At 43.4% G+C, this 21,929-nt stretch overlaps 1 protein-coding gene across 6 annotated transcripts in view; it reads left to right on the forward strand.

The window, feature by feature from the left end:
* NOX4 (NADPH oxidase 4) overlaps nucleotides 1-21,929 on the forward strand; it is a 179,821-nt gene that overhangs the window by 17,470 nt on the left and 140,422 nt on the right. For 5 of the 6 annotated variants that reach the window (XM_075919391.1, XM_006118376.3, XM_075919395.1 and 2 more), the window contains 5 exons: nucleotides 4,375-4,485; nucleotides 6,676-6,760; nucleotides 7,622-7,719; nucleotides 9,970-9,997; nucleotides 19,292-19,364. In XM_075919391.1, coding sequence (XP_075775506.1) covers nucleotides 4,375-4,485; nucleotides 6,676-6,760; nucleotides 7,622-7,719; nucleotides 9,970-9,997; nucleotides 19,292-19,364 — 395 coding nt within the window. The remainder of the gene's footprint in view (nucleotides 1-4,374; nucleotides 4,486-6,675; nucleotides 6,761-7,621; nucleotides 7,720-9,969; nucleotides 9,998-19,291; nucleotides 19,365-21,929) is intronic. The other variant, XM_075919393.1, reaches the window with a different exon arrangement.

Raw genomic sequence — 21,929 nt, forward strand, 5'->3', positions numbered from 1 at the left:
CCTTCTTCCTTTGGTCAGGATCCTTAAATCTACCATCTCATAGTCACTGCTTCTCAGGTTCTTACCCACCGCTACTTCTCCTACTAGTTCCTCCCTGTTTGTGAGCAATAGGTCAAGCTGTGCATGGCCCCATGTCAGTTCCTTCAGCACTTGTACCAAGAAGTTATCCCCAACATTCTCCAAAAACTTCCTGGATTGTCTGTGTACTGCCATATTGGTCTCCCAACAGATGTCAGGGTGATTAAAGTCTCCCATGAGAACCAGAGCCTGTGATCTGCAAGCTTCTCTCAGTTGTCCAAAGAAAGCCTCATCTACATGATCCGGTGGTCTTTAGCAGACACCAGCCACAACATCACCCCTGTTGGTTCCTCCTGTAAACTTAACCCATAGTCTCTCAACAGTCTTTTCTCCCTCTAAATACTGGTGCTCCAAGCAATCATACTGCTTTCTTACATACAATGCAACTCCTCCTTTTCTCCCCTGCCTGTTCTTCCTGAACAGTTTTTACCCTTCCATGACAGTGCTGCAGTCATGCGAGTCATCCCACCAAGTCTCCATTATTCCAATCAAATCATAGTTCTTTGACTGGGTTCTTCCTGTTTGTTTCCCAGGCTTCTTACATTTGTGTACAAACACCTTAGATAGCCTTTGATTGCCTTTTCCATTTGAGTCAGGGGTCCTCCTTTGTTGCTCGTTCCTCCTTGTGTTTCTTCCCCTTCCTCATTTACCTCAGGGCTTTGGTCACCATCCCCCAACGAACCTAGTTGAAAGCCCTCCTCACTAGGTTTGGAAGCCTGCCTACAAAGATGCTCTTTCCTCTCTTGGTTAGGTGGATCCCATCTCTTCCTAACAATCCTTGTGCCCAGAACAGAGTCCCATGGTCGAAGAAACCAAAGCCTTCTCTCTGACACCATCTGCGCAACCACGCATTTACTTCCTCAATTCGATGATCCTTACCCGGACCTTTTCCTTCAACCGGAAGGATGGACGAGAACACCACTTGCGCTTCAAATTCCTTGATCCTTTTTCCCAGAGCTACATAATCTGCTGTGACCTGCTCACGGTCATTCTTGGCCATATCTTTAGTTCCTACATGGAGAAGCAGGAAGGGGTAGTGATCTGAAGGTTTAATCACTTTTGGAAGACTCTCGGTCATATCCTGAATGTGAGGTCTTGGTAAGCAGCACACTTCTCGAGATTGCAGGTCTGGATGGCAGATGGATGACTCAGTCTCTCTTAGGAGGGAGTCCCTGACCACCCCTTCTTTTGGGGGTGGTGGTCATGGAACCCCCATCTCTAGGACTTCGCATCCATGCCTTCTGATAGATAGTGTTCCCTTCTGATTTCTTCCCTGAGAGGTCCATGCCACAGCATTCTACACTGCAGTGCCTGTGGAGAGAGCCTGAAAGTGGTTACTTACCTCTACAGGAATGGGGGAGTCCTGAGTTGACTTTCTTCTTCTTCTAGAGGTTACATGCTGCCAATTTTCTTCCTTGTCCTGTACTGCCCTGACTGGCTCTTTAGTCTGCTGTGCCTGCAGGAGTAAATGCTGGCTTCTTATCGAGGAAGTCTTCATCCTCTCTGATGGAACATAGGGTCAATACTTGGGCCTCAAGTCCTCTAATTTTTTCTTCCAAAATGGCGACTAGCTTGCACTTAGAACAGATGAAATCCCTTCTTTCTTTCGGGAGGAAGACAAACATGGCACATGCTGTGTAGGTAACAACAGCAGACCTATCACTATCCATACCTGCCTTCCTTCTGAGAGATGCCTCAGATGTTATTCAATGCCTCCTTGAAGGGCAGGAATGTAGCAAAAAGATTTTAAAGAATGGCGAGTGTATCTTGCCTCCTTCCCACTCCCCTTCCTAACTCCCTCTCCAAACTCCCTGTTAGCTGTCCCTGGTCACTGACTCCCTCCTTTATAAAGCCCTGGACTGCCTGATAGCCCCTCCCTCTGATTAAAGCTCAACCAATGAGCAGAGGCTTCTAGATTTCAAACCCTAATTAGAATCTCGCAGCTTCCATCTGCAAGCCACAGCACACACTCCATGCGGGGAGCTGGGGAAGGGGAACCCACCCTCCTCCCAAACAGCCAAACACAAGCTCAGCAAACAGCAAGAAATCCCCAAACAGAAACACACACTACAGACAGCCACTTCCCTTAAGGGTTCTGCATTAGCTTCCTCTTTCACCAGGAGAACTCCCTCTTCAAACTCTGACTTTAATATTTTATAATCACAATAAGGAGTTTAGATTCTAATTTTATGCCTCATCAGTAGGGCCATATCAAATTCATGGTTCATTTTGGCCAATTTCACGGTAATAAAACGTTAAAAACCGTAAATTTGGTGATTTCAGCTATTTAAATCTGAAATGTCATGGTGGTGTAATTGTAGGCATCCTGACCCAAAAAGGAATTGAGGAGTTACAATGTGATTGTAGGGAGTGTTGCAGGATTGCTATGTTACTCCTGTGCTTCTGGTAGCAACATCACTGCATTCAGAGTTGGGCAGCTGCACAGCAGTGGTGGCTGGACGAGAGCCCAGGCTCCAAAGGCAGAGCTGGCATCAACTGCAGCACTAAGTAAGGATGGTTTGGTACGGTATTGCCACCTTTCCTTTTGTGCTGTTGTTAGCAGCAGCTCTTCAGACCTGGCCTCCTGGCCAGCAGCTGCCAGTTTACATCCAGCATTGAAGGCAGTGCAGAAGTAAGGTTGGCAATACTGAGACCCCTATGAAATAGGCCCCCAGCAACTTTCTTTTCGGTCAGGACTCTTCATTTGAGAAGTGTGCTAAATCAAACTAACATGAGATGCTGCAAATTACTAAATGCTGTAAATTAGCAAATGGATGAGTAAACACAGTACAATAAGATGACAAAATACAGGGTTAAGGCATCACCAGGTGTACTTTGCTCTGTTACTTGACATGTAGTTTAGGTTTAATTGCTTAGGATCTAACTGGACCAGTTAATGTTAGCTAGCAAATTTTATGAATTCTTAATGGAATGCTGTCAGCTGTCAAGTCCCCTCTTCTGATGGGGGTCTGAATTAGGACATGTGCTTATAAGCACTGTGTGTCTTCATAAGAAAGTACTATGAGTATATCCCAACAGTCTCTGAAACTTTACAATTATTTCCATTTTAGCTGAGTGAATGTATTACATTGTTCTTTGGCTCATTCATCACACAGTCATTAAATTTTAGTTAAGCAGCTAATGAGTATCTTCATGCTGTTTAATCCTTTCTTCCTCTTTAATATGGCTGTTTAACCCCTCTAGGTCTCTTAGAGGATGGTTGCTCTGTTGGCATGAGTGTTGGTTTTGATTTACTCCATTTCATGTGCTTGTGAGCATGCTTAGGGTGGCAGTTCTTTCCAAGTGAGACCTCAACTTTTGACATAAAAAGAGGCCAGTCCAACACCTACTGTAGTCAAAGTGATTTTTTTCCATTGTCTTTGCTGGGAATTGGATCAGGTCCATGAGTAGATTAACTAAATCCTCAGAAGTCTCAGAGGGGGAGCCCTGTAAGTCTGTGTTTGCAAAAACCACAAGAAGTCTCCTGGCATCTTAAAGACTAATCAATTTCTTTGAGCATTTGCTTTCGTGGATAAAAACTACTTCATCAGAAGCATCTGCTGAAATGTGTTTTACCCACGAAAGCTGATGCCTAAAGAAATCTGTCAGTCTTTAAGATGCCACAGGATTCCATGTTGTTTTTGTAAATCCTCACAGTAGATTTTTCTCTCTTCTTTGTAGCTAGGGGCAGAGCTATAGCTATAGTTATTTCCGGGGCTAAGTCTGGTTCCTTATAAACAATTTCCCAATTCTTCTGTTTTCAGAGGCAACAACTGGTCATCTCCAAGCTCTTCTAGGGAAGAGTAAAGAATTTTGCTAATTACTCTATAGGAGGGTGACCTGATGTCCCGATTTTACAGGGACAGTCCCAATATTTGGGACCACTTCTTACATAGGCATCTGTTATTCTCCACCCTCATCCCGAATTTTCACATTTTTGCTATCTGGTCACCCTACTTTACAGGGTCTTCAATATCATTCTTTTGGGACAAATTTAGTTCATTTTGTAAACCCACCTCAATTTTTGACACTAAGGATGTAATATATCTTTTGTTGCAAGCTATCATAACCCCCCATAACAATAGTATCTAAGCCAATCACAGTCAGTAGCACATTATCCCCACAACTTCCCTATAAATGAATAGGAATAGCTGAAGCTCAGAGAACCCAAGGTCACATAGGAAACCTGTGATAGAGCAGGGAATTGAATCTGGGTCAGCTTGAGTCCTAGCCTAACACCCTACCCAGTGGACCATTTTTTTCTCTTATTTTCTAACTCTTGCTCTATTTGTTCAGCTAGGATTGTGCATTAGCAGAGCTTCAGCATCTGTCCTCAATGTCAACTGCAGCCTGATCCTCTTACCGATGTGCCGTATTCTCCTGGCCTTCCTCCGAGGATCTCAGAAGGTAAAACAACATTTAGAACACAACAAGTTAACAAGGGCCATGCATGCAGACGGATTCCTAAGTAATATTAGAAAAGTGACAGTACGCACATATTTTGTTACTGTTCATTCGCTTGGCCTTATATAATGCTGTATAGAACCATTGTGTGTGTGTGGATCCAGTTCTAGATCTCTTTGAAGCCAAGGAAAGTATTCAGATTGCTCAGCAGCTGGTGTATCCTTTGACTATCAGCACTATTCCCACCGACCTTAAAACCGAGCAGCTCCACCCCAAGCCACATAGTGAGGAAATATAGTGCACCAAGAGTAGAGAAGTGGACAATATCTCCCTTGTTCCGTAGCTCTACGCTGCCTCCAGTGCAAGCGATTGGCTATAACTTGAATCCCAAATTAATAACAGATTTGGCATCCTGGAAAGAGAAATCTGACAAACTGAAGAAGGGTTGGTGTCTCTGAATATCTAGTAATTTCCAATGGTTGTGACTCATTTGCAACCCTATGACAAAAATCTAAGTAACACTATTCAGGTAGTGCAGATATACTGGATGCCTGGGCCACTTTTTTGAATGGTTGCAAATTGAAGATACCTGTTGTTTTTGTCCTGTGTCCTCTGTCTCCTGCCTGCCTGATATGAGGTGAGCAATAGACAATGTAAACAAATAACCTGTCCTGTGCTATTGATTGTTTATTCTAAAAAAAGTTCATTCACTTTTAGTGTAAGGACTTATAGATCATAGGGCCAGAAGGAGCCGTTATGCTGGTTGAGTCTGATCTCTTGAATCACACACAGAAAAGAACATCTTCCGGTAATTTCTGTATCAAGCCCATGGAGTTATCTGTTATCCCTAATCTAGTTCCTGTTAAAAAATGTGGGTGTTAAGATAAAATAGCATTAAGCCTCATATATAAATCCCCTCAAATTCACAGACTGTCTTGGTCAATTTCACAGTCATGGGATTGTAAAAATAATACATTTCATAATTTCAGCTATTTAAACGATAAGTTTCATAGTTTTGCAATAGATGGGGTCCTGACTCAAAACAGGGAGTTATAGGGGGAGGTGTCACAAGGTTATTGTAGAGGGGGTTGCACTACTGCTGCCCTTATTTCTGCGCTGTTGCTGGCAGTGGTGCTGCTTTCAGAGCTGGGCATCTGGAGAGCGGTGGCTTCTGGCCAGAAGTCCAGCTTTGAAGGCAGTGCCGCTGTCAACAGCAATGCAGAAGTAAGGCTGGCATGTTATGGTATTGCTACCCTTACTTCTGCACTGCTGCCTGTAGAGCTGGGCCTTCAGTGAGCAGCTGCTACTCTCCGGCCGCCCAGCTCTGAAGGCATCAGCACTTAAGTAAGGGTGTCATGTTATGGTCTCGCCCCCCTTACTTTTGTGCTGCTGCTGTTGGGGTGCTGCCTTCACTGCTGGGTGCCTGGCCAACAGCTGCCATTCTCCATCCACCAACCTCTGAAAGCATCCACCAACCTCTGAAAGAAGTAGGAGTGGCAGTACTGCAACTAAGGATGTAAGTGACTAGTCGAGTGACTACTCGATGAATCGCTTCCCCCCCCCCATCTGCTGCCTCAGTATCAGAGGCAGCAAGGGGAGGAAAGCAGGAGCCAGTGCTGGGGTCTCTGCAGCGTAGGGGGGTGGGGCAAGAGAGGCAGAGCCGCAGCGATCCTGGAGCTGGTGCAAATCCCGGCTCGCGCCAACCCTAGGAGCTAACCCGCTGTGGCTATGCACTTTAAATGTAGTAAGAGCCTGGTGGATCTTACTATATTTAAAATGCAGAGTCACAGTGGCAGTAGCGAGTGCCTCCCCTTATCGACTAATTGAATAGTCGATGGAAATTGCATTGACTACTTGATTAGCTAATTAACATCCCTAACTGCAACCCCTTCTAAAATAACGTTGTGATCCCCTCTGAAGCTCTATTTTGGGTCGGGATCCTGAATTTAAGAAACACTTGTTTTCCTGTAAAATCAATATAGTGCAGGGTGCAAAAGCACACTAAAGACCAGATTTCTCAGAGACCAGATTTTGTGGTCCATAATATGATTTTCATGGCTGTAAGTTTGGTAGGGGCCTTCTCATATAAAAGTTGATTTTACAAAGAAATCATGTCTAGAACATCAATTACTTTGTATTTTATTTTCCATTGCTTCATTTTAGAAGAGATTGCTTGAATTCTTCTTTTACTAGGTTGCCAGCAGGAAAACAAGAAGACTGTTGGATAAAAGTAAAACTTTCCATGTAACATGTGGTGTTACTATATGTGTCTTTTCAGGTAAGATTTTATTGTGCTGAGCACTAGCTCATGTGGGAAGCATATTAAACAATACAAGTCACTTGTGGCTTTTCTTGAACAATATAGGGTATTTTTTCTCTGTTTTATGTGTAGACATCTAAGTGTTTTCTCAGACATTTTGAAGCCTGGTATCTAAATCTGGGTGGAAAGATTTTTCTTAAAAGTTATAGGCTCTGAAGCATCAGTAGTTTTTCATGTATAAAATTAAATTAAAAGCTGCCTCCTAACTGATTACAGACCACATGTAATCAATTTATGGAGGTTAGAGATTAAAAGACCCTTTGTGAACATGTGGACAATATAAATAAGTATCATATAATATTTCCACTTCCAGTAAAGTACTAACTTAGTTTTGACAAAGTCCTTTGATTCAGTCTCCCAATCAGAGAATTATAATGAGAAAATAAATCATAGAACTTCAAAGATTCAAAGCAAGTAGCATTTTCATATCAGCCTAACTTACTTAGTGCAAAAATAGCATATGGTTGCTTAGGACTGATTTTGTTTCCCCTAAAGTGAATGGGTGTTTTCCAGTCAACTTCAGCCAGAGCTGGATCAGATCCATAAAGAAAGTTTTTATATAAAATCTGCAGGTCAGTAAATTTAATGTTTCAAATGTGCAAAGGAAAGTGCTAAAACAGGTAGTTTATATATAAAGGCTAAGAGTAGGACAGACTAAATTATGATGGAATCAGCCTAGTAAATAATGTGGGACCCTGATCTACAAACTAACATATGTAAAAACAGGGATCCACCTAAACTTACGAGTGATCAGGATTAGGGGCTTCACATAACCTTCAAAATGCAGTGTAATGAATTGGGTTTTGTTCTGGTTGATAGGCTTACATGTTGCCGCACACCTGGTGAATGTCCTGAACTTCTCTATGAACTATACTGAAGAATTTTTGGCTCTGAATGCAGCAAGCTACCGTGGTGAGGTGGGCGATATGTTCTTTTATACTTTCCTTGAAATAGATATAACTGGTGTGATGCCTTTACATAGTTTTCCATGAGTGATATGTATAGTCATGCTTGTCTTATATACTGTGAAAATGCAGTATCATGTTGGTATTTTTTCTTTCTTTCGATGGCTAGGTCACCTGACTATGCCACTAACTTTCTGAGCACATTACTTCACTTATTTGTGTTGTAATAAAAGAAAAAGAAAAAAAAATGTAAGAAGGAAGGGAAAGGAAAGAAAGGAAAGGGAGAAGGGAAGCAGAAGAGAGAAACAGTTTGGTTTCTACCTGCCTGGAACTGAAGATTTCTAAAAGATCAGACCTTATCTTTTCCAATTTGCCTTGAGGTCTCTCTTCTCCAAAATATTACCTGCTCTTCAGCTGTCAGGAGAGCCAAGTTGCTGAACCAGTCTTCTGTCCTTCAAGGCAGGCTACTCTTCTGTGTATGTAACATGAATTGTTTGGACATGAGTTATTTGGCTACTCTAGAGAAGTAAGCTTTCCATGGAGGTGGAGAGTTTCCAGTATGATGGAATAATTATTAAGCAGATATCAGTTATCATGTTAATTCTCCTACTTATGTCTAACCAAAAGGATTGATAGCCCCCAAAGGGGGAGCCGATGTGGCTTTGGGAGACCCACATCTCCAACAGCAGTTTTCGCCACTGCCTTGCTGTGTTACCTTTGGCAAGTCACTTCTCTGTTCTATGGCTTGCATTCTCCACGCTTACTGCTATTGGGTATGCCTTGCTGAACCCTTTATGCTGCTATCATTGGCCCTGTCATCAAACCGTATACAATGGGACAGGCAGGAGAAGGGATGCTGCATTTGCAGCATTACACAGACAGTGTAATATGACAAATAGATTGAAAGATGAGAAGATTTGGGCCAGTCTTGCTCTCATTGAAATCAATGGCAAAACTTTTATTAGTTTGAGTTGGAACTGCATCTGATACTTTTATTGTGGCTTTAGTTGTCTGCCTGAATTAGACTGGAAGCTACCTCATGCTTGCAAAATGCTGTACTCACCTCACTTTTCTACCTCTGAGGTATTCCCTCAAGTCCTATTGGAGTGTAGGGTGCAGGTTCATTTTGGGGAAACACTCTGGCCTTTGAAAGTCTTACAAATCTTCTCCTGCCTCTGCAGTGCCTACAGGACTCATGTTCCTGGAGGCTTCCTCACTCCTCTATTTATTGCTCCCTAAACTCTTCTTTGGGTGGTAGGCTCTGCCCAAAGTGGTGGGGGAATAGGAATTATTTAGTGCTTATGAGGTCAGCATTAATTTCTGCTCACAGAACCCTTGTGAAATAGAGAATGATTCCATGAAGGATGGCTGTCCCCTTTGCCACATACTAGCTTCTTCCTATAGCCTCTCACCCATGCTCCTCTCACCCATGTCCCACATGGACCTGGTTTTCACTGCAAAAAAAGGTTTGCTTTTAACTTGGGTTAATTAACCTGAGGCAAAACCCTGGTAGCAGCAAGGGAGTTAGAAGTTTTCACATGAGTTGGCAGTTGAGATAAAGCTTATGGTGGCGAGCCTAGTCTTTAACTCAACCTGCTGATTAATGCAAAAACTTATAACTGCCTTGCCTCCACTAGGATTTTATCTTGAGTTCGTTAACTCGAGTTAAGAACACACTTTTTTCCCCAGGTGAAGACAGAGGCATAGAACGGATTCCACAGGATCAAAGGGATTGTGGAAGCATGCGGTAGAGTTGGCACTTCACCCTTTACCCTCCACTGAGCTCTGCTGCTTTCCTCCCCGATCTCCCACAAGGAAGTGAGAGAAGCATTTGGCCTGATATTGTGAACTTCTCGTGGCAGCCATGTTAAGCTCAAGTCCTATTGGAATGTGGAGTGAGGCCTCTGATAGAACTCCACTTGACTTCACTGAGAGACACATGGGTGACTCTTCTCTTTATATTCAGCTTTAAAATCTTATCCCTCTAAAACTGTCCAAGAGCTAGAGAAAGTTGTTTTGTAAAATGTTTATCTAGGAAAGCGAAGAAGCATCTGATTGACCCATTACTCTGCTTTCTTATTCAGTGTGTAGTTGGTTTTAGCCAGGTTGGCAAAAGGTTCAGTTGACATTTTCCTTGTTACCTATTACCAGTTACATAGTCCATTTTCACAGCCAGGTTCAGGGATCAGCTGTCACCGTTTCTTCTTATAATGTTAGAGATTTAGAATATCAACCGATGTTTGTTTTGTGTCTGTTTTTCAGGACCCCAGGAAACTCCTTTTTACTACTGGTAAGTTGGTGATGTTCTGTGCAGATGTGATAAGTGGTTCAGATTTCATATGGCTATAAACTGAGAGATAAATGTTTTTGTTTCCGTCCTCAGATACGCAGACATAACTCCCACTGGTCAGTAGGATTTACCTCCATGTCTCTAGCAGAAAAGTTGGAATCACAGTGTTCCTAAGTGTTCTTATAACTCTTTTTCTATATTCACAGAGTATCGTATGAATGATAGTAGGGACCTGCCCTGCTCCTATTCCAGTCAAAAGCAAAACTTCCATTGGCTTCAGTGAGAGAAGGATGAGGCCTTTAGTTTTTGGAGAAGGAAAAAAAAAAGATGGACCTTCTAGGGCAGTTTTTTCAATACTTGGTCCGTAGAACTCTGTAGGCCTGCAGACTAAAGGGGTCTACAAAAGATTGTCATCAGTATCAGAGGGGTAGCCGTGTTAGTCTGAATCTGCATAAACAATGAGAAGTCCTGTGGCACCTTAGAGACTAGCAGATGTATTGGAGCATAAGCTTTCATGGGCAAAGACCCACTTCGTCAGATGCATGTCAAAATATTGTCGCTATCCAAACACACTGGTTTTTAATTTGTAGTTCATGAATCTCTGGAGGTCCACGGATTAGGTCTAAGATTTCTAAAGGAGTCTGCACCTCCATTTGAAAATTTTAGGGTCTGCAAATGAAAAAAGGTTGAGACCACTGCTCTAGAGCCTCATCTCACAGAGTAGCTTTGATGGAGACTTGTCAACTGTTGTGACTGGATGCAGATGCAGACAGAATAATTGTGGATGTCAGATCCAGTCTGTTGCACCAAGTTAATACAGGTCACTCAGTACTCTCTCCTGATATTTAGAAGAGGAGCAAAGGATGCAAATTCAAGGACTAAGTTATAGCCTGAGCCAGACTTGAGCGGTTTTTTGTTTTTACAGGACAACTGACCAACTTCTTTTGTTTTATCCATCCTTTACGGACAGCTCAGTCCTGCAAGGCTTAACACTTTCAAGGTATTGAGAAACCTCAACTTCCCTTCCTGACTTCCATGAGTATGCAAGGGTGTTCAGTCCTTCAGGGGTGAGATTAACCCTAACTGAAGAGAACGTTCTGTCTCACAGAGTGTTAGATATTAACCCCCCTTCCCCAACTCAAGATTGTGGCAGAGAGAATCACACTGCTTTAAAAAAGAAAACTGAATTAGTGAGGCTGTATAATACTCGATTAGCATATTTAGAAAACAGGCATTAAATATAATTGCTTGATAATGTGTTGCACTATTATCTGCAAATCAAATTATAACCCCCATAATTGTTTGACATTTTTCATCATCATGCTCCAGAAAAATATTTATTTTCTCTGTCCAGTATTACACAAATCTACCATTTGTTACACCAAGCACGTGAAGAGATTAACCTGGGTCTGCTTATTCAATACTCAGGAAAGAAGAGTTATAGAAACCCATGGAATGGTATGAGTAATGTTTTCAGTGCTGTTGTTCTGCAGATGAGTCATTGGAACATAGTTATTCTCAGACAGTGATTCTGCATAATATGAAAACCAAATTTCTAGGAAAAAAAAGAAATGTAGCCCGAAAGCAGACAGGTTGTCTCAGCTTGTTTCTGTAAGGATCAGTTCAGCTTTAGAATGATTAAACTGCAACATGAGAGCAAGCAACTATAATCGTAAAAATAAATGAGCAAAGAGGTTTGAACTGCATGCACACGACAGGGAGCAATGTACTCGCATTATGAAATGGATTCTCTGGGCCTGATGCTGGTATGCCTCACTCAAACACAACTCCCATTGGCACCTCTGGATCTGATTCTTCACTGCCTTTCACCTTGTGCAGCTACCCCTGTTCAGAGCAAAGACAGAAAGCTGCTATTCTTCTTCGAGTGATTGCTCATGTGCATTCCAATATAGGTGTGTGCGTACAGCGTGCATGCGCCATCAAAAGATTTTCCCTCAGCAGTACCCTTAGGGCCAGCAGGGACGCCTCCTGAAGTGGCACCGGTATATTGGCCCATATATACCCCTGCTGGCCCCCTCACCCACTCAGTTCCTTCTTACTGCTGTGACGGTCGTGAAAACAACCCTCAGCTTGTCAGCAAGATTATTCTCTTCATTCTTCTTCTTCTTCTTTAGCCAATCTTCAGTAAAGTACCTATGAATAGAGAATAGTGATAGAAATGTAGTTGTGTTAGTCTGGTGTAGCTGAAACAAAATACAGGACTATGTGGCACTTTAAAGACTTAACAAGATGGTTTATTAGATGATGAGCTTTCGTGGGCCAGACCCACTTCCTCAGATCAAATAGTGGAAGAAAATAGGCACAACCATATATACCAAAGGATACAATTAAAAAAAAGAACACATATGAAAAGGACAAATCAAATTTCACAACAGAAGGGGGATGCGGGGGGGAGGGGGTGGGTAAATGTCTGTGAGCTAATGGTATTAGAGGTGATAATTGGGGAAGCTGTCTTTGTAATGGGTAAGATAACTGGGGTCTTTGTTGAGACCCACGGGTAGAGTGTCGAATTTTAGCATGAATGACAGTTCAGAGGATTCCCTTTCAAGTGCAGATTTAAAAGGCTTCTGAAGTAGGATGCAGGTAATTAAGTCGTTGAGACAGTGTCCTTTCTGGTTGAAATGACAAGAAACTGTTTTTTCTTTGTGATCCTGACTAATATCTGTTTTGTGGGCATTGATCCTTTGGCGAAGTGTCTGAGACATTTGTCCAATGTGCCAAAAGTGTCCGTCTGCTTTGTACCACCTCTAATACCATTAGAAACCGCTCCCAATCACCGGTACCGCAAAAGAAGAGGCAGCCTAATGGGTCAGTCCCCGCCTAGGCACGCACCCTCCGTGCGCCCTACAGTAGGGCACATGGAGCCAGCTAGCTCTAAGCCTGCACCTTTTAGGTCAGGCAAATACTCTTCCCAGCGCAGGGATGTCAGCCCCTCAGAAAAGTTCCCGACCCCCTCCACACTGGAGGCCTTGGAGGCGGTGAGGTCCTCATCGAGTCATACCGCCCACCCCGGCACCTTCCAGGTGGCACAGAGATGTGCGGCACCGCTCCCCCCCAGGGTGCCAAACAATGGCGCCCAAACCCTACGGCACCGCACATGGACCGGCCACCGAGACAATGCTACCGGCACTGGATGCGGCTCCGGACCCGGTGCAGCATCATCGCTTGGCACCACCACCGGCTCGCGGGGTCCCAGCACCTACCTCCGTGTGGGACTCCAACACAGCCATGCCTCTCCAACACAGCTATGCCTCCTCCACCACCACCAGGACAAGCCAGAGTCCTTGTCCCGGTACACCGTAGCCCCGTCGGCGTCCGCGTCAGCACCGCTGTGGTCCTGACAGAGAATTTTAGTCTAAGGGTTCGGATGGGGATCCAAGCCCATCCCAATTAATTCCAGACACCCTTCTTAAGCAGCCAGCTTTATTCAGGAATGCATTCCAGGATAAAAATCTCCAGGATACTCTCAGGAAAAGTTTCGTAACTTCTCAAACAAAAGGCAATGTCTTTTGCACTCTCTTAGGGTATGTCTACACTATCACCCTAGTTCGAACTAGGGTGGTAATGTAGGCAACCGGAGTTGCAAATGAAGCCCGGGATTTGAATTTCCCGGGCTTCATTTGCATATTGCCGGGCGCCGCCATTTTTAAATGTCCGCTAGTGCAGACTCCGTGCCGTGCGGCTACATTCAGCACGGAGTCCGCACTAGCAGACATTTAAAAATGGCGGCGCCCGGCAATATGCAAATGTAGCCCGGGAAATTCAAATCCCGAGCTTCATTTGCAACACCGGTTGCCTACATTACCACCCTAGTTCGAACTAGGGTGGTAGTGTAGACATACCGTTACATAGTAATCACCCCTTTCCCACTGACCACGTACAGTTGCATGCATACGCAGGTCATGGCCCTTGCACCAAATACCCTCCAATCATTACCTACCCCTTAACATGACCTTTTCAGGCCTTACAACAGGTTCAAACTGGTAAAACAGGTTTATACCAGTTTCACCTATCCCCTCCTGGTTGTATACCTGTGTCTGAGCACGTACCTTTTTACAAATACCAGGTCTCTTCAGGCCCGTGAGTTCCTCCGTCGGCGATGCCTCTGGTTCAGTCCCCTATGTCGGGACACTCATTGTCTCCAGGCCAGTCATCTCTAGGATCAGGGGGGAATGCGGCTCTGGTGAGCCAGCCTCCCCGCTCTTCGTCCATGGCCACTTTGGACGATCCAGAATGCATGGATGCTCCGGTGGGTGATGTGCTGAAGGGGTCAACGTCTCCCTTCCCAGACAAGGCGCTAGCCGACTTTGCACCATCCATGGATGGTAGGGCCCATCAGGACCTGCTCCGCCACCTCCCACAAAGTTTGGGAGTACAAGCGAACAAGGTCTGCGACGATTCGGACCCCACTGTCGACATCCTGAACGCTGACACTTCCTCTAGAGTGGCCCTGCCGATCAATAAAGCGGTTGCCAAAATTTCAGCAAACTTGTGGCAAACTCCAGCATCCATTCCCCCCCACTGACAAGTGTGTGTAAAGGAGGTACTTTGTCTCCCAGGAGGGTAATGAACACCTCTTTCACCACCCCCTCCAGACTCCTTAGTGGTACAGGCAGTCAACCAAAGGGAGAGGCAAGGACAACCCGCTGCCACACCTAATAACAAGGAGGCTAAAAAGACTGACCTGCTGGGTAGATAGGTCTACGCGGCTGGGGGCATTCAATACCACATGGCCAACCAACAAGTCCTCTTGTCCTGGTATGCCTACAACACCTGGGCGTACCTCACTAAGTGGAAGCAGTTTTGCTGTTGGGTTTCTCAGAAGGGGGTAAATCTGAGGTGGGCTCCAGTCCCCCTGATCTTAGATGAACTTAGATGAACTGTTGGAGCTTAGGCTCCAATATCTTTCTTTCTCCTCCATCAAGGTTCACTTAACGGCCATCTTGGCCTTTCACCCGGGGAAGAGGGGGAAAACTCTATTTGCCAATCCAATGGTCAACAGGTTCCTAAAAGGAATGGACAGACTCTATCCTCATGTCCGCCAACCTGTTCCCCAGTAGGACCTAAACCTGGTCCTCTCCAAACTTATGGGGCCCCCATTCAAACCGCTAGTGATGTGTTTCCTCCTCCACCTATCATATAAGGTGTCTCTCCTAGTGGCAATCACATCCGCGAGGCGGGTATCTAAGCTTAGGGGGCTGACATCAGATCCCCCCTACACAGTGTTTTTTAAGGACAAGGTTCGGCTCTGCTCTCACCTGGCTTTGCTGCCAAAGGTGATATCTTCTTTCCGCACCTCCCAGGACATTTTCCTGCCAGTTTTTTTACCCAAAACCACTCGCAGCTGGGAAAGAACAGGCTCTTTACACTCTAGACGTCCATAGGGCGCTAGCCTTTTATTTAGACAGGACCAAACCGTTCTGTAAATCGCCACAACTTTTCGTGGCCATCACGGAACGCATGAGAGGCCAACCTGCATCCACTCAGGGGATTGCCTCTTGGGTAACCACCTGTATCAGGGAGTGCTACACCCTAGCAGGTGTCCCGGTTCTGCACCTTAAAGCGCACTCCATGAGGGCTGTAGCAGCTTCCACTGCTTTCGTAGCACAGGTTCCCATCCTGGACATCTGCAGAGCTGCCACATGGTCCTCAGTCCGTATGTTTACCAACCACTATGCGCTGTCACATCAGGCTAGGGAGGATTCCACCCTGGGTAGGGCTGTTCTCCACTCCTCCGTGGCTTTGACATCTGGTTCTCTTTCTTAGATTCTGCTTTGGAGTCACCTATATTGGAATGCACATGAGCAATCACTCGAAGAAGAAAGAATGGTTACTTACCTCGTAACTGTGATTCTTTGAGATGTGTTGCTCATGTCATTCCAAATTCTCGCCCACCGCCCTTTATCCGGGGTATATTGGTAAGAAGGAACAGAATAGGTGAGGGGGCCAGCAGAGGTATATATGGGCCAATATACCGGAACCTCCCTGCTGGCCCTAAGGGTACTGCTGAGGGAATATCTTCTGACAGCACGTGCACGCTGCACGTACACACCTATATTGGAATGGACATGAGCAACATATCTCGAAGAATCACAGTTATGAGGTAAGTAACCGTTCTTTCTGATATAGTAGGGCAAGTGTGGGGAACCTTTTTTGGGTTGAGGGCCGCTGAGCCACCGAAAAATCAGTCATACACAAGTGAGAAACAAACAAAAAAACACCTCACTGACGTGGCCCCTGAAAGGGAAAGACACTCCCCACCCCTTGCACACCAGAGTCTGAGGGGGTCAGTCTAGTAGATTTTGTGTGTGCCAGCCCCATGATGGGGCGGGAAAGGGGCTACCCAATGCTGGGAGGAGCCCTGTGGTAGGGGTTGGTGCAAGACAGCCAAAAAAAAAAGTTTCATTTGAAAGGACTGCAGGATGGGCTTCTATGTCTCTCACTCCCAGTGTACTTGATGGAATTATAAGTCTGTAGGAAACAGAGTTTTCAAAGGTTCTGATATAAATCCAGACCAGGTGTCAGTAGGTGCTGATTCCATAGAAAATCAGTGATGGTCTAGATGGTAGTGTGAGTCTGTTGGCTCACTGGCATGGATTCACAGACTTTAAGGCCAGAAAGCATCAGCATGGTCATCTAGTTTGACTTCCTGCACATTTCATTCCACAGAAGCTCACCCATGAACACCTATTTAGACCCTTATCCTCTGACTGGGTTACTGAAGTCTTCCATTTACGGTTTAAAGACGTCAAGTTACAGAGAATCCACGATTTATACTAGTTTAAACCTGAAATTGACCCATGCACTATGCTGCAGAGGAAGGTTAAAAAAAACCCTTAGGCTATGTCTAGACTGCAGGCTTCTTTCGAAAGATGCTCTTTCGAAAGCATCTTTCGAAAGAGCATCTTTCGAAAGATCGCGTCTAGACTGCAGGCGGATCTTTCGAAAGAAAAATCCGCTTTTTCGAAAGAGAGCACCCAGCGAGTCTGGATGCTCTCTTTCGAAGACGGCCTCTTTACATTGAAGAACGCCTTCCTTCGAAAGAGGAACTTTCGAAGGAAGGCGTTCTTCCTCGTGAAACTAGGTTTACCGCCATCGAAAGAAAAGCCGCGTTCTTTCGAAATAATTTCGAAAGAACGCGGCTTGAGTCTGGACGCAGGGGAAGTTTTTTCGGGAAAAGGCTACTTTTCCCGAAAAAACCCCTGAGTCTGGACACGACCTAAGTGTCTGTGCTAATCTGATCTGGAGAAAAATTCCTTCCAGATCACAAATACGGCATTCATTTGGATCTTCAGCATTTCACAAGACACAACAGTTAGACACCTGTAAAAGAATTCTCTGTATTAACTCAGAGTCTTCCTCATCTAGTGTCCCATGACTAGTCATGGGGGATATTTGCAGCTACCAGTCACAGATCAGCTACATGCCTATGTAGGCAGTCTCATAATACTATATCCTCCATAAACTTATCATTCTCAATCTTGAGGCCCTCTAGATTTCTTGCTCCTTCCTCCCCACTCTCTTTGGAAGAATGTTCCAGAACTTCACTCCTCTAATGATTAGAAAACTTCATCTAATTTCAAGCCTAGATTTATTGATGGACAGTTTATGCCCATTTGTTTTTGTGTCCATGCTGGCACTTACTTAAATAACTCCACTCTCACCCTGGTATTTATCCCTCTGATGTTTTTATAGAGAGCAATGTCATCTCCCCTCAGACTTCTTTTCGTTACGTTAAACAAGCCACACTCTTTGAGTCTCCTCTCATAAAGTAGACTCTCCATTCCTCTGATCATCCTAATAGACATTCTCAGCACCTCTTCCAGTCTGAATTCATTTTTACTGTACAGTTGGTAGTAGTTGTGCGGTTAGCATTGATCTGGCATTCAGTGGGGGTTCAAGGTGAGGGCTGTCCACATACTGAAGAAGAGGGAGGGGTCATCAAAACCAATATCGAATAGGAGGCACAAATAAAATATGTTCAGTGCTGCCTTATATACATGTATGTTGCATGCCCACAGCTGGTGTGGATACCTTGAGAGTTGTGTAAATCTTGGGCTCATGGAGGTTGAGCGCCTGCAAGATGGAACCCCTTTCTCCCTAAGGAAGCAAAGGGAAACCTTGTGTCATTTTCATTCCTCCTCACTTTTCAGCATATTCACTCATAAGGGATGTTTTTGCCTTATTCTGTAGCTCAGTAATTTAATAGCGTCCTTTATTCAGCCCAGTGTGCACAGGTGTTGAAAATACAGTAGTGGGGGGCAGGAGTTCTGGGCCCTTTAGAATACCCAGGCCCTTGGGCAGTTGCCCCCACCTCCTGCCCCTGCTGTCAGCGAGCTTAAGTAGAAGCAGGATCAGCCTCTTACGTCATAATCTTGCAAAGATTTAGGCACATGCTTGAGTCGTCCCATTGGCTTTATGCAATATTAAGCATGTAGCTTTGCAGCTTGAGTCCTTACATTTTAAAAATATGAATGGTTTGCTTTCTTTAAGGGGTAAAATATTCAGGTGTAACTCTTCATGGCTTTTAAGTGTTTGCTCATAATTCTTAGGACACAAGCTTTGAAAATCAAATGCCAGCATTAATTTAGGTAATTTAAAGTCTTTGTCCTCTCACTCTGGAATGCTGACAGAAGCTCATCCTCACAGGTTGTGTTCTGCAGTCAACAACTTCAAACATTATAGTATGTCATGAAGACTAATTGCAGCATTTTCCCCATTTCATGGTAAAATGGGTCTGCAAATGATCTTAGCAACAGCTGGCATCACAATTGATTTGCTTGAAATTCTCTTTTTCTGACCAATTTTTTAATTGTACTGTTTTGGAGAGCTTTGTACATTTAAAAAAAATAACTCTCCAAATTAAAATGCAAATGTTCTACAAGTAACTAGCTTTGAAAGAGATTTCAAAAGCTATCATAAAATTAGCGTTTACAGCAAAATGAAAACCTGTGCTGTTAGAAAGCTACCTGCTGAGATCTCAGCTGGTTCATGGTGCAAAGGGAGCCCAAGAGGAGAGAATTTTAGATGTATCTATATATACATGGACTAATACAAAGAAGAAAGTATACTTTCCTCCTCGAGGTGGAGAATAACAGTGAGAATCTATTTTGTACAGAATTCTCTGAAACCATGGTCATTTGGGAAATTGTCTCTTAGAAATATCAATGCATGTTTCGTGTTTTTGATAAAGTCCAGTCCTTTAAATGTTCATAACAGATGAGCGTACCTTTTCCTAATATTATTTTAAATCTGTCTGTGTTTATGTTGCAGTTCCAGGACTGACGGGAGTCTTGATGGTGTTAGTTTTATTTCTAATGTGTACAGCTTCTACATATGCTATCAGGTAAGACTTAATCTGGTTATTATCTTAAACATAATAGTCCGAGGAATCATATTCTTAGGCAGATTAGAGCAACAGCAGCGATCTGTAACAGGTGTTCATATACATGGAAGGAAAATATCAAATATCATATTCCATTTGTTGCGCTGATTTGTAGGTAAATTATCACACTAGGGTTTGGAATCAATATATGCTCAATTCAAATGCAAATTGGTGATGTTTTCAGAGCATAGATTTATGTAAGGTAAATGGTCATCTTGAAATCTAGAAAATTGTACATTCTCCTCTCACTATAGGAAAGATTCACAGAAACACAGGAAACTGTACAGTGGAAACAGTGACACTAATCACACAAAAAGTGCTGTCAAATGGACAAAGTAAATTGTTAGGAAAATCAGAGTTTTATGTAGTTTTTCTTCAACCTTTCATGGGTGTTAGTTGCGATAATCAAATGACAGGCTTTGATCCTGCAAACACTTACGTTTTTCATGTGTGACTTCTGCTCACATAGTAGTCCTTCTCGAGTACTCACTTGTGTTGATTAATGTTTTTTCAGAATCAGTAATCAAACATTTGCAGGAGTGGGGTTTTAGATCCCAGTTCACTCCATGCTCTATTATTGCCGCTTTGTCTTGATTCATTTCAATGGTATCTCCTCCTCTTTGATGTAAAGAGCAAGCTTCTTCTCCCCAAGCATTCCATAGCTCTACAGATACCTATCATGTCTCAGGTCATATCCCTCCTGATGTCCAACCTTCTCCTTCATGTCCTCTCTAGCGTCTGAAAACTTTCTGCAATTTCTTTCATACTGTCCCTGTATTTGAAATAGATGTAAAGGCGTGATACAGATTTGAGATTAAATGAATATGCAGTTTCTGATATGAATTTTAGAACAAAACCAGTTGAATACACTTTTTGAAAAATCTTCATTTTTAATATTTTTTCTTGCTACACCATAGCTCACCACTAGCTTGTAAAGCAACTCTCCATTTTTTATTCAAGAGATGTTTGCTAGGAGAGAAGCTGAATTAGCTGAGAGAGGAAATTATTATTACCCTTTTTTCAGCACTGGTGAGGTCACATCTGGGCTACGTCTAGACTAAAAGCCTCTTTCGAAAGAGGCTTTTTCGAAAGAATCTTTTGAAAAAGCCTCTTTCTAAAGAGAGGGTCTAGACTACAACCACTTCTTTTGAAAAAAATGAGCCGCTTTTCCAAAAGAGAGAATGCAGGCAGTCTGGATGCTGTCTTTCAAAAAAGCCCTGTTTGCATTCAAAGGTGTTCTTCCTCATAAATGAGGTTTACCGTGGTCGAAAAAACTTCCGTGTTCTTTTGATTTAATTTTGAAAGAATGCGGTGGCAATCTAGACTCAGGGGAAGTTTTTTTGAAAAAAGGCCACTATTTTTGAAATCACATATAACAATAGTCATTCACATTATTATCCTATAAACCACCACAATCACATACTCTTCCAGTGCAATTCTACACCCACTCACATACCAAGACTAATTTCCCAAACTGATTAAACCCACAATTTGAAGGACTTAGATTTCTAGAAAATTATATTTTCATAAATGTATATTTTGAATTGCAGATAGTAGAGAAGAAACAGTTGAAAGTGTTTTAAATAGAAAGCAAAAAAGTTCTGATTTAGTAAAAAACCAAAATTTATTTTTAGTCAATGTGCAAACAGATTTTTATGTAAAAAGGAGATGAAGATATTTCAAAGAGGGATGTAGTGAATGTTTGCAATGCCTTAATAATAGTTTGTTACATAGTTAGAGTTCAGATTTTGTTTTGATTTAATTGTTGTTTGTATTGTGGGTAGGGATAGGGATTTGTATTGAAAAAGAATATACTGTGCTGCTGTGTAGGGTTGGAATGTATTGTGTAGTTCATTTCAGAAGATAGGTAACATATGGGTCAATATTTCCTTAACTAGCGAGTTCCTAATATTTTTAAGTGTATTCATGGAGAAAGGAATGAAGTTTCCTTGTTTTAAAAATCATCAATAAAAGGAAGTTCTTCCCCTCTGCCCTGCACTCTTTGCACTTCTTGTAGCACTGCTTGTTCCCTGCAGTTAGCCTTGACATTCCCTGGATTCTGGAAACCATCTCTGTATGTCAGCCTAATTCCTGAAGTATCATCATACTACCCTCACTGTTGCCTCTTGCCTCTGTTCTCTGTCTGTGCACCATCGCTACTTGCATCTCCTTCACTTCTTCTCCCCTCTCCCTTGAGTCTCTGACAGTGTCCCCTCTGCATCCACTATTACCTCTTCCCATTCCACCCATCTAAATGTAAAATGCTTAATACTTACCTACGGTAAACGTTTAACAATATAAATGTCAACAAAAGCATCAGGGCAAGAGGTGTGGCCTGAGAGAGTCAGCATTGGGAAAAGAGCTGTGTATATCAGTGTGGTGCTAGGAAGCTATTATGGTAGCTGGGACGGTGAAAGAAGGCTGTGTAGAGACCTGGGAAAACTGGCTAGTCTCCATATCTTAGTTCCCTGAATTCGCTTAGTCCCTGCTTGTCTTCTCTCCCTTCCATGCCTGCCCAGTCCCCTG

Source organism: Pelodiscus sinensis, chromosome 1, assembly GCF_049634645.1.
Source record: "Pelodiscus sinensis isolate JC-2024 chromosome 1, ASM4963464v1, whole genome shotgun sequence".
NCBI classification, from domain to species: domain Eukaryota; kingdom Metazoa; phylum Chordata; order Testudines; family Trionychidae; genus Pelodiscus; species Pelodiscus sinensis.